This window comes from Strix aluco, chromosome 25 (assembly GCF_031877795.1).
Source record: "Strix aluco isolate bStrAlu1 chromosome 25, bStrAlu1.hap1, whole genome shotgun sequence".
NCBI lineage: Eukaryota > Metazoa > Chordata > Aves > Strigiformes > Strigidae > Strix > Strix aluco.
Window position 1 is genome coordinate 6,281,037 of NC_133955.1, and position 13,232 is coordinate 6,294,268.

Genomic DNA, 13,232 nt, shown 5'->3' on the forward strand with positions numbered 1-13,232 from the left:
TAATCAGCCGGCTTCTTCCATCCCAGAGATGACTGCAGTTCAGGGGTTGCTGTAATTCCCTTCAAGATCCTTCAGGCTGTAAAACAAGTGATGTCATTGCTTTGCTTAGCGAGTGGCACTTTCTCTCAGAAAGTCAATAAATGCCTCCACTTCCTTTAGTGCACGAAAGGGTGGAAAACAACAGGCAGTCGCTAGCAATTCTTCCTGTGAAATCCATGCCGGGGGAGAGGGCTGGGCTGCTCTGTTTAGCTGTAAAAAGGAGTTGCCTTCCCTCAGAAGAAATGCAGCCGGAGGGTGGACAAAGCCCCTTGCACCCCGGGGTGCTGCCCAGGGCGGTGTGCGGGGAGGGGTACCCACCACAGCCCTGCCCCCTGCGCTGTGCTGCAAGTTGTGGGGTGCTGTGCTCACAGGAGGGGAGCAAATCCCAGCTGGAGGGCACCTGGATCCAAATGGCCACTCGGGGCGGGACAAAATCCTCTCCAGGAGGAGCGGAGGGCTGAGGACAAGAACAGTCCCATAAATTCCAGCTGACAAAACACTTTAATGTGAACTCCATCACCAGATGCCAAGCAGGTCCAGGTCTAGCTGGAAAAAACAGCCACAATTGCACAAAGCCATAAAGATAACGAGCACAGGGCAGGCTTGTGCATAGCAGGAGAGGTAGCTAGCAGTGTCGGTGCTATTTTTACCCCCACCCCACTTCCTCTCCGAGGAGGTTTATATTTAGCAGCCTGGAGCTGCTGGCACTCCAGTTGGTGGCAAGGAGGGGATGGATTTGGACTGCGATTTGCGGAGCACAGATTTTTGTCGGTGCGAAGCTGTTTGCCTGCTAAACCATTTGTGCGGTTTTGAGGAGGGTGAGTGGACAGGGAGCGGGGTGGAAAGAAAGACCCCTTCCCTTCCTCCGCTTCCTCATTCACCTGAAGGTGGAGCATCTTTTATGTTCCCTGTATCTTTCCTGGTCCTGGAGTCCAGGGCCCTTCTGGAGGTTATGGATTGGCTTGGTGGGGCATTGTCAGAGCAGGAATTGCTCAGCAGCTCACGCTCAGCACCTTCCCGTGATCTTCGGGGCCTGCGGTGTGGCTTGCTGTCCTGACCATCCCGTGCCACTCCCTGCCAGGGTGGCACTTTGTCCCCAGCGCAGCAGGGTGACCGCTGTCCTTTGGGCATGGCAGGTGGGGTGGTGGGTTGAGCAGCTCTGCAGCAGCCCCCAGCCCTCCATCCCAGTCCCTCCCAGTCCCAGGTGGGGTGCCCTTTCCAAAAGGGAAGGAAAGGGGATCATGCTCAGAGTTGGGATCTGTTCTCCTTGATCCTGCAAGTGTGTTATCCACCATGTGGGTACACTTCTTTCACCCACTGTTAGGGGTGCACAGCACTGCTCAATCTCTCTTGAAACACAGAGCCTTCCTCTCCAAGGTGTGATTTGAGCGCCTTGGGGGACTGGCAAGGGGCAGTCTCATGCAGCTCTTTCTCTCTTCCCTGACAGTTTCTGGTGAAGGCAGCCTGGTATCTTCAGGTGGGTTTGAAGTCAAGTAATTGCAGCGCTTGCTGCTGCGAGCGTGTCCTTGCACTTGCTGTGTTATGGACATGTGCAGGGGTGGCTCGGGATGCTACCGGAGTGCTGTTCAGCAGTGTAACCTTCACCAGAGATTCGTGGAAACCTGCTTATGCTCTCCTTTGAAAGAATAATCACTGGGGCTTATCTGAACATTAATGAGGAAAGATTGTCTTTTGTTTGAGCCTCTGGTGTACCTGCTGGGAGCATCACGGATTTCCCCTGAGCTCCTGTTTCCTGTTTGGGAGTAAAACAGTGCCAAGCACAGGAGCCTCTGTAGCTTTTCCTAGTGCCACTTCAGCAGTGTCAGCACGCACAGCTGGAGCAAAACACTGCAGGTCGGTTCAGTTCCTCGGGTGCCTGCAACACTGGCGGCGTTTCCACACGCCAGCAGTGCCTCGGTTAAAACTTGCTTAGCTTGTGAGGTGGGGAGCCAGATCAGAGCCATGGGCTGGGAAAATGGTCTCCAAAGTAAGTATCGAGCTTTGCCTTCCCTTCAGAAGGAACAGCACTGCTTGGAGACTTTATTCTTGGCTGTGAAGAAAGCACCAGCATGGAGACTTTGTTAATGCAGCATTCACTAGTGCCAGCATCTTTGTTGTCAAAGCATGTTTCTGTAGTGCTGAGAAAACATTTAAATGTCTGAAGCCTGAAGTGGATGTGTCTAGCATCCCCCTGCCTCGCTTTGCAACTCAAAGCAGCCTCCAGCCGCCCCTCCCACCCCCGGCCAAGTACCCCAGCCCCGATTCCAGGAGCACAAGCATCGCTGGCCAGCCCTCAGCTTTAGGGTTTTGCAGCATTAAAGGTGGGAGCTGAGTGGGGATGGCTGAGGGGTGTGAGTCCCCAGCATTCAGGTGAACCCCAGGGATTTTCAGGGGATTGCACCCACAGCAGGGTGCCATGCCTCACAGCAGAGCCTGGCAGACACCCAAACGGAGTGTTTATATTGCTGACGGATAATCTTTTAAGCTTTCAGATGCAGGCATGTCAACCCAAGTGTTCCCGTTGCCCTGGCGACGCGATGCATTAGCTCCCGGATGCTGTGTCTGTTCGCATCAGTCTGGAATGTGATCACCGTTTGTTTGTGCTGATAAGCCCCGGAGGGGGCTGGGAGGGAGTGGGGAGAGCCAGGGAGGAGGGCTGCTCAGAGGGACACCCAGGAGTAGGGGGGCCGACCTGCTCCAGGGATGCAGGAGAAGTCACGTGGTGGGATGTGTGTGTCGGTGTGGGAATGAGCTGCTCTGTGGAGCTTTTGGTGCCTGTTTGGTACCAAGGGATGATTTTCCCCTTCAGATCCCTCCTTGGGCTGGCGGGTGAGAGTAGCATTAAAGGAGCCCAGTGCTGTTAATGGAAAATCCCCCGCCAGACAGGTTAGAGGGTCGAGACGATAAAGGTTGGTAGAGGAGCAGCCCTACGCTCGTCAGATTGGGAAGGGGAGAGGGATAGACCCAAACCTCCGTGAGCCCAGGACTGGGATGGGCAGAGCTGTGGCTGGTTCTGGGTGAGCCGCTGGTGTCTGCACACCCAGGGAGCAGGGAGCGTCGGCTGTTTGCTAGGTCTGTGCTTGGCAGGAAGAATTACGCCCGCGTGCAGTGGGGCTGGTGCTAAAGGCCAAGCCGTGCCCAGACAGCTCGTGCAGCCGGGTCCCATCTGCGCTGCTGAGCTACAGACGGGACTGGCAAGAGCCAAAGTAGGCAAGGCAAAGTGGCATGTGGCTCCGAGACACCCAGAGTGAGCTCCCTCAGCCTGCTCGTGTGGCTGCTCAGACTCAGCACGCTTCGCCGTGTGCCCCTTGAGGGTTTCCTTCCTTTAAGGGTTTTACTGCTTTAATCAGATCCCCAGCTAAGGCGATTCTAATGCCCGCACAGGATGAGTCATTCAAGAGCTTGTGAGCTTGAAGCATCGCCCCTTGCTGTGGCTCTTGGGGATCCCCGCGGCTGCTACTGGCCCCACTCAGCATTTTGCTGTGGGCTCAGGTAGTCTTTCTTCTGAGGGCAAAGCAGAGAGCAAATTGCCAGGAGGGAGGTTCCTCCTTGTCCAGGGAGGAGTGTGGTATTGAATCTTTTCCATCACTGTTTAATCTTTCTTGCTTTGCTTCTATTTCTCCCCTGCTTTTCCCTGTTTCTGGAGTTTCCAAGGATGCTGCAAGGCGCAGCCTGTCTTGGTACTTGTGACTGATTGTGCACAGCCCTGCCCTGGGCTCATCTCTGATAACTCGCTCAGAAAAAGCCCCCTGCACCTCTTGGCCACAGTCAGCTCTTAAAGACATGAGGAACTGGGTTCCCCTGGTGACATGGGCTCCTCTTTTGCTCTGACACAGCAGCAATCCCCAGGAACCCCTCTGGGGAAATTCGGGTCAGGGTGCTGCCAGCCCCAAAGAGCTGGGGGGCTGGGGGGGCTGTCCTGTGCCCATCCAGCCCTCTCAGTCTGCTCTCTTCCCCTTCCCCGCAGGGCTCTGCTGTCCCTCGCAGCACAAGGTAAAATGAACAAGATGAAAAACTTCAAGAGGAGGTTTTCCCTCTCAGTTCCTCGGACAGAGACCATCGAGGAGTCACTGACGGAGTTCACAGAGCAGTTCAACCAGCTCAACAACCGCAGGAATGAAGGTAAGGAGCCCCCGGGCCCCCACCGCGGTGCTGGGGCTGGTCAGGAGTATCTGGGGTCAGAACTGCCGCCAAGCATCTCCACTCCAGCCCCCCCGGCCTTTCTCTGGGTGGGTTGATGAGTGGAAAGTTACTGCCCCTTTGCCTGTGTTGCTTCCCCCATCTATCCAGCAGGATTAATAACACCTTGTCATTAAATTTGCTCTGAAGAGAGATTTATACTTGCATAAGGAAAGCCTTAGAGGAGGGAAAGGTATTTGCACAAAACGGAGAGGAATGACACATCTGTGGTTAAGGTAGGGTGGGAAAGTGTGGGATCTCCTCCTGCCCAAAAGTGACAGCGGTGTTTGAGCCCTCCCCAGGGCTACAGGCTGAAGCCAAAGGGGCAGCTCGCTCTGCTCTGGGGAGCATCTGGGGCTCGCTGAACCGTCCCTTCCTGCTGGACCCGCTGCCTTCTCCTGGGGCGCAGTTTTCAAGGTCCCAGGGAGCCGGGAGGTTTAGGGTTAACGCCTCCATGAGCAGAACAGGGCACATCCCTTCTGCAAACAGAGCAGCTGCCTCCGGCAGGCTGGGGCAAGCCCTGCTGTCTGCGCTATGGGCATATCCAGGGAGAGGCGACGCTGGGGGCATAAACCGGGAGCAGCTCCCGGCCCTGCACGGACAAGCAGGCAGAGCTGCTGTCAGGCAGGCGTTTGGGAACCTGATAAAGTTAGACTTGATGCATCCAGGGGTAAATTCGCTGCTGCGGGTGCAAGGCTGACCCGCTCCTGGCGATCCTGTCACGCGTTTGCTGCTGCCTCCTCCCAAAACAACTCGCTTTGCCACAGGCCAGCCCGTTCATGTGTTGGTGCCCTCAGCTCCACTCAGGTCATGTTCGAACTCTTTTTCCCCTCACCCTGGAGCCACAATTTCTAGAAACTTTTGCTGCAAGCAGGGGCTAGGCCATGATGTAATTGCCTGGCACTCACATCTGCCTCAGCAGGGAGGAACCATCTCTTTGCCAGCTAACCTGCTTGAAAGAAGAGATGCAGTAACCTAATTTAGAGCTGGCTTTCCTCACTCTTGCAGCTCCTGATGCTCTTCTTTACCCCTCCAGCCACCCAGGCTCCCCTGAACAGCATCTCTTCGCCACCTCCGTCCCTGCTCCTACACACACACCCCGCCCCTCACACCCTAGCAACCAGTGAGGGCTATAATTAGACTTGAGCCCTTAATTAGATGTGCAGAAGCTGTGGGGATAAAATGGTGCAAGGCTAAGGGCGCTGACAGCTGCTCCTGATGTTGCCTTCCTTGGGGGACCTCTGCTCTGGGATGTCTGAGCCAGGGCTTGTTATCTCCACCGTGCAAACCGAGGCTTTGTCGGAGAGGCGATTTCCCCGTTCTTCTGCTTTAATGAAGCCTCAGTCACGGTTCTTCCTTTGCCCTTGAATGGCAAACCAGTGCAAGCAGCATCTGCCTATCCCCCCCTCCTCCCTGCCCAGCTTTTAGTCTCGATCCTGAGGTAGCCAGGAGAGAATAAGAGCAAAGTCAGAGCAGACTGAGCCTGGGGCCAGGACCGAGGGTGTTCCCGACCCCGTGGGTGGAGGCTGGACCAGTACTAGACTGTGCTGTGGTATGATTAGGAGATTGTCCTGCCTGGACCTGGGGATGCATCAGGGGCTCGGGGTCTGCCAGCACCACCCTGGGGGGTACAGCTCCTCATGGGCTGCTGCGAGATGCCCCAGTGCCAGCCCCCACCAGCCAGTACGTCCTGGATGCGGCACATCCTGGCCCCCTGCCCCAGCTTCCCCTCCCTGGTCCCGCCGCTCCCCGGCGCACGGTTCCCAGCTTGCACCCGAGCCCTCTCCCACGCCGGACAGGCAAAACGCGCTGTCCCCGCCGTACCCACCACCCCGAGCCTGCTCCCTCCTGCCCGAGATCTCTTGATTAAGTTTCCCTTGAGGATTGTAAACAACCCCGAGAAGTCACCTCCACAGTGCCCTTAATCTCCATCTCCCGCAGGCTGCGGCGGCTGTTTATGAAGAGCCCTGACAACCACATTTGTCTGAGGCATCTCTTCGGCCGTTTAATAAACCCCCCCTGGCTGGGAGCTCTTTGCCCACAAGCCCTGTGCCAAGAAGACTTGTCAGGGGCTCAGCAGAGAGAAGGTGGAGGGGGACGGAGCAGGGGGGCACGAGCCCCAGCACCCCAGGGTGAGGAGGCGTTCGGGCATGGCGTGGGAGCACGGTGCTGCAGAGGTGTAGGGGGACAGGAGCGTTTCGGTGGTGCTGGAGGGGATGAGAAGGGGGTTCATGTGCAAGTTGCTCTTTTGCAGGGTTGGGTGGTGAGGTTTGGACCTCGTGGCAGCTGCCTGGGCTGGAGAGGGCTCTGACTTTAGCTCTCTTTGGGGTGTTGGTCTCCTCCCTTTTACAGATGGAGAAATCAAAGTGCAGAGAGGCAAAATGCTACAGTTGTGCAGAAAGCAGAGGCTGAGACTAGAGCCACGGCAGTCACTTTTGTGCTGCTCCTCTTCCCCATGAAACAGCTTTGCTTCGGGTTTCACCTCCCTTGCTCAGGATCTCCAGATGTGCCCCTGGGGCTGTTTCTGCAGTCTGCATGGCAGGCAGCCTTGCCTGCAGTGGTCTTTTCTCTCCTGGAGAGCAGATGACCCGTGAGAGTTCAGGCATTGTGATCACTGGCTCCAGAAAAGAGTGCTAATCACAGCAGAGATCAGCACATCATTTCTTCTTTCATCACCTCACACAGCTCCTCGGGGAATTGCTTGCAGTTTTTATTTTCCCTCCAGCATCAGAAATCACAGGTTATCAGCATTCACAGGTCATGGCAGGCTGCAAATCTTACACTTTGGTGGCTGTGAGTGCCTCGCCTGTCCTTGGGGAGGAGGGTGATGCAGAGGCCAGAAGACATTTTCAGTAGATGCTCCACAAGCGTGTGCAGAGCTGCTCTGACTCTGGCAACAGGACAAGGCAAGGCCTTCTCGTGGGTAGAAACCTGCCTCGTCTGTTGGTGGTGTGGTGGGAAATCCCCAGCTCTGTCCTCTCCATCCCGTAATTCTCATGACCTCACCCACAGAGGCTGATAAAACAAGGCCTGAGAGAAGCAGAGCTGGCAAATGGAAAAACAAACAGCTTTCCAGCCTGGACACATCCCATCACAGGCAATGTCACCTTGGCGGAGTCTGACAATGCAGAGGGGAGAGGGGGTGCCTGTGGTCAGAGCCCAACTTCCTTGCAGGCTGCCTCGGGGGGTCCGATGTCCCTCCACCCTGCGTGCATCCCTTCCCGGGCAGCACAGCCTTTCCTCGGCCGTGGCAGCTGCTCGGCTGCAGGAGCAGAGGTGGAAGACAGCCCCTGGGATAAGGAGAGCCCAGGCTGGGCTCTGCAATATCCGATACCTTTGACAAAGACCAGCACCATCTCCACATCCTCGGAGATGGGGAAACTTCTCCACGGCTGCTCCAGCCTCACATTAAGGCTGTAGGCAGGGAGGCTCCTTCCTTTCCTCCTGGGCTTCCCCAGTCACCCATTGCTCTCCATACTCCAGATTTTCAGAGCTATCAGGTCTTGCTGTCTCCCGTTTGCTTTGATAAGAGCTGGTGGCATTCAGCAGCAGCTCGTACCCATGCCAAGGCTTTGCCCCAAAACAGCTACTACCCGCTCTGTCCTCCAGGGCCAAATATCTCAGTATTTGGGCTGCAAAGCCTGTGTAACTCCCAGTTAGGGATGGCAGAAATCAGTGCCAGATCTGGCCTTTGGAGTGCAGGGCCACAAAGAAGTGATGAGGAGGGAGAGGAAGGAGGATGAATAATCCAAGATCTGAGTGTAGCCCTGCCTCGTGAGCGTAACAGAGCTTTGAGAGGAGAGTTCACACTTAGCAAAGTAATTAAAAGTTATAAGTCAGGCAGGCAGTGAAGGGTTCTGGCCCCTTTCCTTGGGACATCAAAGCTTGTTTTGGCAGAGGCAATGTTTAAATATATTTATAAAAAAAGGCAGGAGGCTCGTCAAAGGCAGCCGTCGTGTCTGCGGTCTCACTTTAATTTGCTTTGATATCCCATGCAGCCTCATTATTTGCAGAGTGTCAGGGCTCACCGTAATCCACATGAAATACCGAGCAGAATCAAACAGGCCCTCACGTTTGCACGCCCACAGCTTCACGTCTCCTCCCATGAGCACCCAGCAAGATCCTCCAAGCCCGGGGGCAACCTCAGCCCTGCGAGAGCATCTCTGCGGGACCCGGTATCTCCGGGTGCTGTGGGCACCTTGTGACAGCACAGGATGGACTGGGCCCTTACTGGCCTCAGGGCAGCCAAAACACCTTTTCCCTCCTCTCTGCAAGTCTTCTGTGTATTTTCACGTGCTTTTCCCATCCTGTGGTAGTTCACATCTTTGGTGTATCCCGTTCCCCTTTGCAAGCGCTACAATGTCCAGGTTGTCGCTTTACCTCTGGCCTTACATCTGATGCTCTTGTAGATGAGAGGTTGACACTAATCTACCTGGTGTGTTGCTGGTTCAGAGAGACAGTGCTGCTGGTCTGCACCTTTCAGAGCAGGCTGCAGGACTTTGGGCACATTTACCTATGGGAACCGGCACAAATTCACCCAAACTATCATTTAAAGTGGATTAGTTGATCTCCGTTCAGTCAGATTTTAAATGGCTCTGGGTTTTTTTCCAGATAATTTGCTTAGGAAGTGAGAAAGTTAAAAAGATTTGATCCAGTTTAATTGATCCACGTTGATGTCATACCTGTGGTTAATTCGGGGTACGTTTCCTCACTGTTCCTGCACAAACAGATGGCCAGAAAGGGACAGGGACCAGAGTCCCGCAGCGGTCCTGGGAGAAGGGGTGACTCTGTGCCTTGTTCTTGCCTGTCTGCCCAAAAACTCCTGGCACGGTTTCAGATGCTCCCGAGCCCGGTGGTGTGGGCTGAGCCCATCCCTTGGGTGCAGGCTGTCCATCGAGGACACCCCGTGTCCCTTAGCTCACGGGTCCCCTGGTCCCCCAGTGACCATGGCATGAAACCGCATCTTTTCCCAGGTCACTTGCCTGCCACCTCTCATCCATCAGATGAGCAAACTGCAGCCAGGTCCCAGCCCTGCTCACCACCCCGTGAAAGCCAGCCCTGCCTCTCCAGTCTTCAGCAATGAGATCATCGCTGGCTGCCGGAGCACACGGGGATGGGTGTGCAGAAATCTGTGTTAGGCAGAGCAGGGGATCATCTCTGTGCAGCTCAGGGAAAAGGGCTTGGCAAGGGGCAGGGCTCAGTGGCTCAGCCTGGGGCATCACAGGTCCTCCTTGGGGGGTTCCCTCCTGCAGTGTTCCTCCTTGCTCTGTGGAAATAACTGCAGGGTGTCTGGATGCATGGAGGACTCCGGTGCTTTATGGCAGGGCCCCTGGACCCTGCAGGCCTTGCTAACTTGGAGCGTAGCTGCAAAGTTTAGACAAGAAGGGTGAGAGCTGTGTGGCCACCGGCAAGGGGACAAAGCGGTCATCCCTGCTCGGCCCCACACCTGTTCAGAGGGAGATGCATCCTTCCCTTGGGGAGGTGGTTCTCCTCTCTCCCAGCACACCCAGTTAGCGCTGCCTCCTTCTGAACGGCTCCGTGGAAACAGCATCCATGTGAATCGGGGGAATCCACTTCGCTGGGGTCCAGGCGACCTGCGTTGAACTTGTCAGTGTTTTGCTGTGCTGCTGCCCAGGTCTGTGCGTGCCAAACTACTCCTACCAACCAGTTGTTAATTAGAGAGTGAGGAGGTGCAAGCCTCAAACTGGAGACCAGAGGGAGCTCAATGGCTTATTTTGTTCTGATTTCTCAGGGTTTCTTGGGCTCAGTGAGGCTTCACACCTGGGCTCCCGAGAGAAGAGTTATTTTTCTGAGCCGCTTTAGTTTTCAAGAGAGCTTTTGTGCTTCTCAGGACTACGCGTTTGGCTAAGTGCAGCAGGTTGGGGCAGGAAAGCCTGGAGTGTTTTGTTTTGCAGTAAGCGACTCTGCAGCCTTTAATCCCAAACACCTTTTGAGAAACGGTCACATCCGTGGAGGAAAGCACCCCGATGTCTGTTAGTTTTGGTGGTTCCTGAGGCAGATGAGGTACGTGTGTTTGTAAGCTCCCCAGGGACAGGGCTCTCTTTCTGTTTTGCTTTTGTACAGACCTAGCACAGAGGGATCCAGAGCCACGGCCAGGCGCCTAGGTGTTCCTAAAGTGCAAATCGTGTTTTGTCTAATGGGACATTAGTGGAGATAAGGCTGGGAAGTTCAGAGGAATGCTCACCCGTGTGAAACCCCGTGGTGCTGCTGCAGAGGGGTGAGCTGCTCGGCAGTGCTGCCTGGCGGGTTGAGCACTGGACTGGGACGTGGGAGGTTTGGGTGTGAAGCAGTTCCTCCTCTGCATCCCCCTCCCTGTCCACCCCCTCATTTCAGGGGGCTGCATGAGGGCGCGTTGGGGGGGCTGCTGAGCAGAGCTGTGCGGGTGGCAATGCACCAGGAGTCTGGAGCAAAAAGCAGGTATTCCCTCTGCCTCCTGGATAGAGAGAAGGAAGATTTCCCACAGCCCCAGGCATCTCTGGACCCCCCTGCTCTCACTGTCTTTTCTTCCAAAGCAAGTGCCTTGGGCCTTGGCACTTCTGCTACCCCTCCAGCAGCTCACTCCCTTTCTCTTTCTCCTCAGACCTGGCTCAAGGGCACCTGCAACTGGGACACCTGGGCAGGGACTTCCGAGCAGACACCAGCCCCCTCTCCCCCTCCGAGGGGGAAGGCCAGTCTCCGATGGCCGTGCGCTACCGCAACAACAACCAGCGCCGCTTCTCCATGGAGGCAAGTACTGCTGTGGGCTGGAGCGGGCAGGAGGGACGTGGCAAGTTCTGGTTGTCACCTGCCTGCTGGCTGGAGGAGCCGGTGCTTGATTCGGGTGGACCTGGCAGTCTCAGACACGAGCCCTGACATCCTCTTGGGTGCTCTCAGCATGACTGCCATGACAAAGCCCAGCACACGTCCCCATGCACACGTGTGCACACACACCTTCCCTTTTCCTTTGACTAAGGGTCCCACAGATGCTGCCCGCATTGCTTCACCGTTAATACCAGCTCTGGTTAGAGAGCACTTCCCCTTGAACGTCTCCTCACAGGCCTCCTTTCATCAGACGCTTTCATCCCCCGCTCTTCTGGCCCTCTCCGCAGGATGTCAGCAAACGTCTCTCCCTGCCCATGGACATCCGCCTGCCCCCCGAGTTCTTGCAGAAGCTGCAGATGGAGAGCCCGGAGTTCCCCAAGCCCCTCAGCAGGATGTCCCGACGGGCTTCCCTCGTAAGTCTTATCGTGCAGAGCAAGCAGGGCTGGGCCCAGCATCTTGCTTCGTGCATACAAGTCCCCTGCAGCAGATGCATCTGCTGATTGTCACCCACCCATGCAGCCATGCCCTGCTGTGCCAGCTCCCTTGTCCCCCTGTGTCGTGGAGATGCACATCCCCTTCCCCTGCTTGTGCAGATCCCTTTCTGCCCACTCCCAGCAGCACACATTCCCCCCACCGTGCACATCTGCATCTCTTCCTATGCACATCTGCATACTGCTGTGCAAATCCCCAGGCCTGCCCATTCCTTCACTCACCTCATACCTGACTTTCCTCTTGGCCTGGCTCCTTCCAGAGGAGAGGGGGTGGAAAGCCTCCTGTGGTTTAGCAAGCGCTGGAGCCTCTGCTAGTTGAAATGCAAATGCTGATAAATAATGCATTAGACTTTGCATTAGTGTTGGCGTTTCAGTTTCTTTACTGCAGAGCATCAGCACATGTAGGAGGAAAAACCCGGTGCCCTGTTTACAAATGTGCAAGCACGTGTCCTGCTGCCCAGGAGTGCTCAGTGCTACGCAGATACAACAGCGAGGTTTCAGCAGGTGTCTTCAGCTCTGGCGTGCCTGTTCAAGGGGAGGCAGGAGGCCAGGAGAGCTTGCATTTACCTGCCTGTTCTGCCTAATCAATAAAACAGACACAGCCAGAGCAATGTGCTGTTAATATTCATGGTCCCCACCATGAATAAGGCACGCTCCTGCAGACCTCACAGTATGGCTCTGGGGGTGTACAGCACCTCAGAGAGCAGCAGCCACATTTCCCTGCTCAGGACACATCTGTTCCCAGAGTACACAGAAGGTTTGGGGAAGCCAAAATGGAGTAAAAAAACCCACTGTGTTCCGCTGGGATTTGCCGATCCAAATCCAGCCTGCGTGAGCAAGAAAGCAGCTTCCCTGCTGCGTGTGGCAGCGTGTGAGAGCTTGGTGGTGTGGTCAGTGTCTGGGGCAAGGAAAAAGCCTCCCCGTGGGACAGATCTGGAGGGCAGGGAGGGGCTGCAAGAGCACCCAGACCTGGGGCTGCTGTTTCTCCAGGCAGAGCCCTGGGCACAGTGCGGGGGGCTCCTTCAGGGCCTCCCCCCAGGACCCTTTCCCTGCACAGCCCGTGTCTTTACCTGCTGACTGCGAGCTCTCCATCCAGCTCCATCTGCGGAGGGCGAGCGGCATCGCAGGAGCTGGGTTGGGGTGGTTGGGGGGAGCCTCTCGCTGGGCTGGAGTCAGAGCTGGCTGCTGGCCTGGGGGCTACACCGATGCAAACATATTTCGTGGGAGATTTACACTGGTTTATTAAGCTTAAGGAGCAAAGATTGGCCCTGGGCCTTGGGCCCTGTTGTGCTGGCAACCATCCTCTGTGCTGGCGCACAGATCATCCAAACTAACTGAGGGGGTGTCTCTGTCCCCACAGAACAATTTCAGGGCTCTGCTAGGAGTGACACCTAAATCTGTGGCCGTGCAGGGGTTGCCCTTCTCTCACTGGGCACACGAGAGCAGGTCTCAGCAATGTGTTAAAGAGTTACTGTTCCAAATGGGGAAATGTCCCTTTCATGCTTGATTTGAAGAGCAGGCAGAGAAATGACTGGAGTCACAGCAAAGACCAGGACGTCGGGAAGCACTCGAGAAAAGAGCTGGGCCAGGATCCCACGAGACTTCTCCCACAGAGAGGGCATCGGCTCTCTGCAAAGCCCAGCTCCTGTCCGACTCGGCCTGTGTCGGGGTGGTGGGTGAGAGGAGAGGGCACTGCAGGGC

At 55.9% G+C, this 13,232-nt stretch overlaps 1 protein-coding gene across 1 annotated transcript in view; it reads left to right on the forward strand.

The window, feature by feature from the left end:
• Positions 1-13,232, forward strand: part of CDK18 (cyclin dependent kinase 18) — a 40,107-nt gene that overhangs the window by 17,288 nt on the left and 9,587 nt on the right. The window contains exons 2-4 of the mRNA XM_074850182.1: positions 4,007-4,161; positions 10,820-10,965; positions 11,328-11,453. Of these exons, the coding sequence (XP_074706283.1) occupies positions 4,038-4,161; positions 10,820-10,965; positions 11,328-11,453 (396 nt within the window). The 5' untranslated portion in view covers positions 4,007-4,037. The remainder of the gene's footprint in view (positions 1-4,006; positions 4,162-10,819; positions 10,966-11,327; positions 11,454-13,232) is intronic.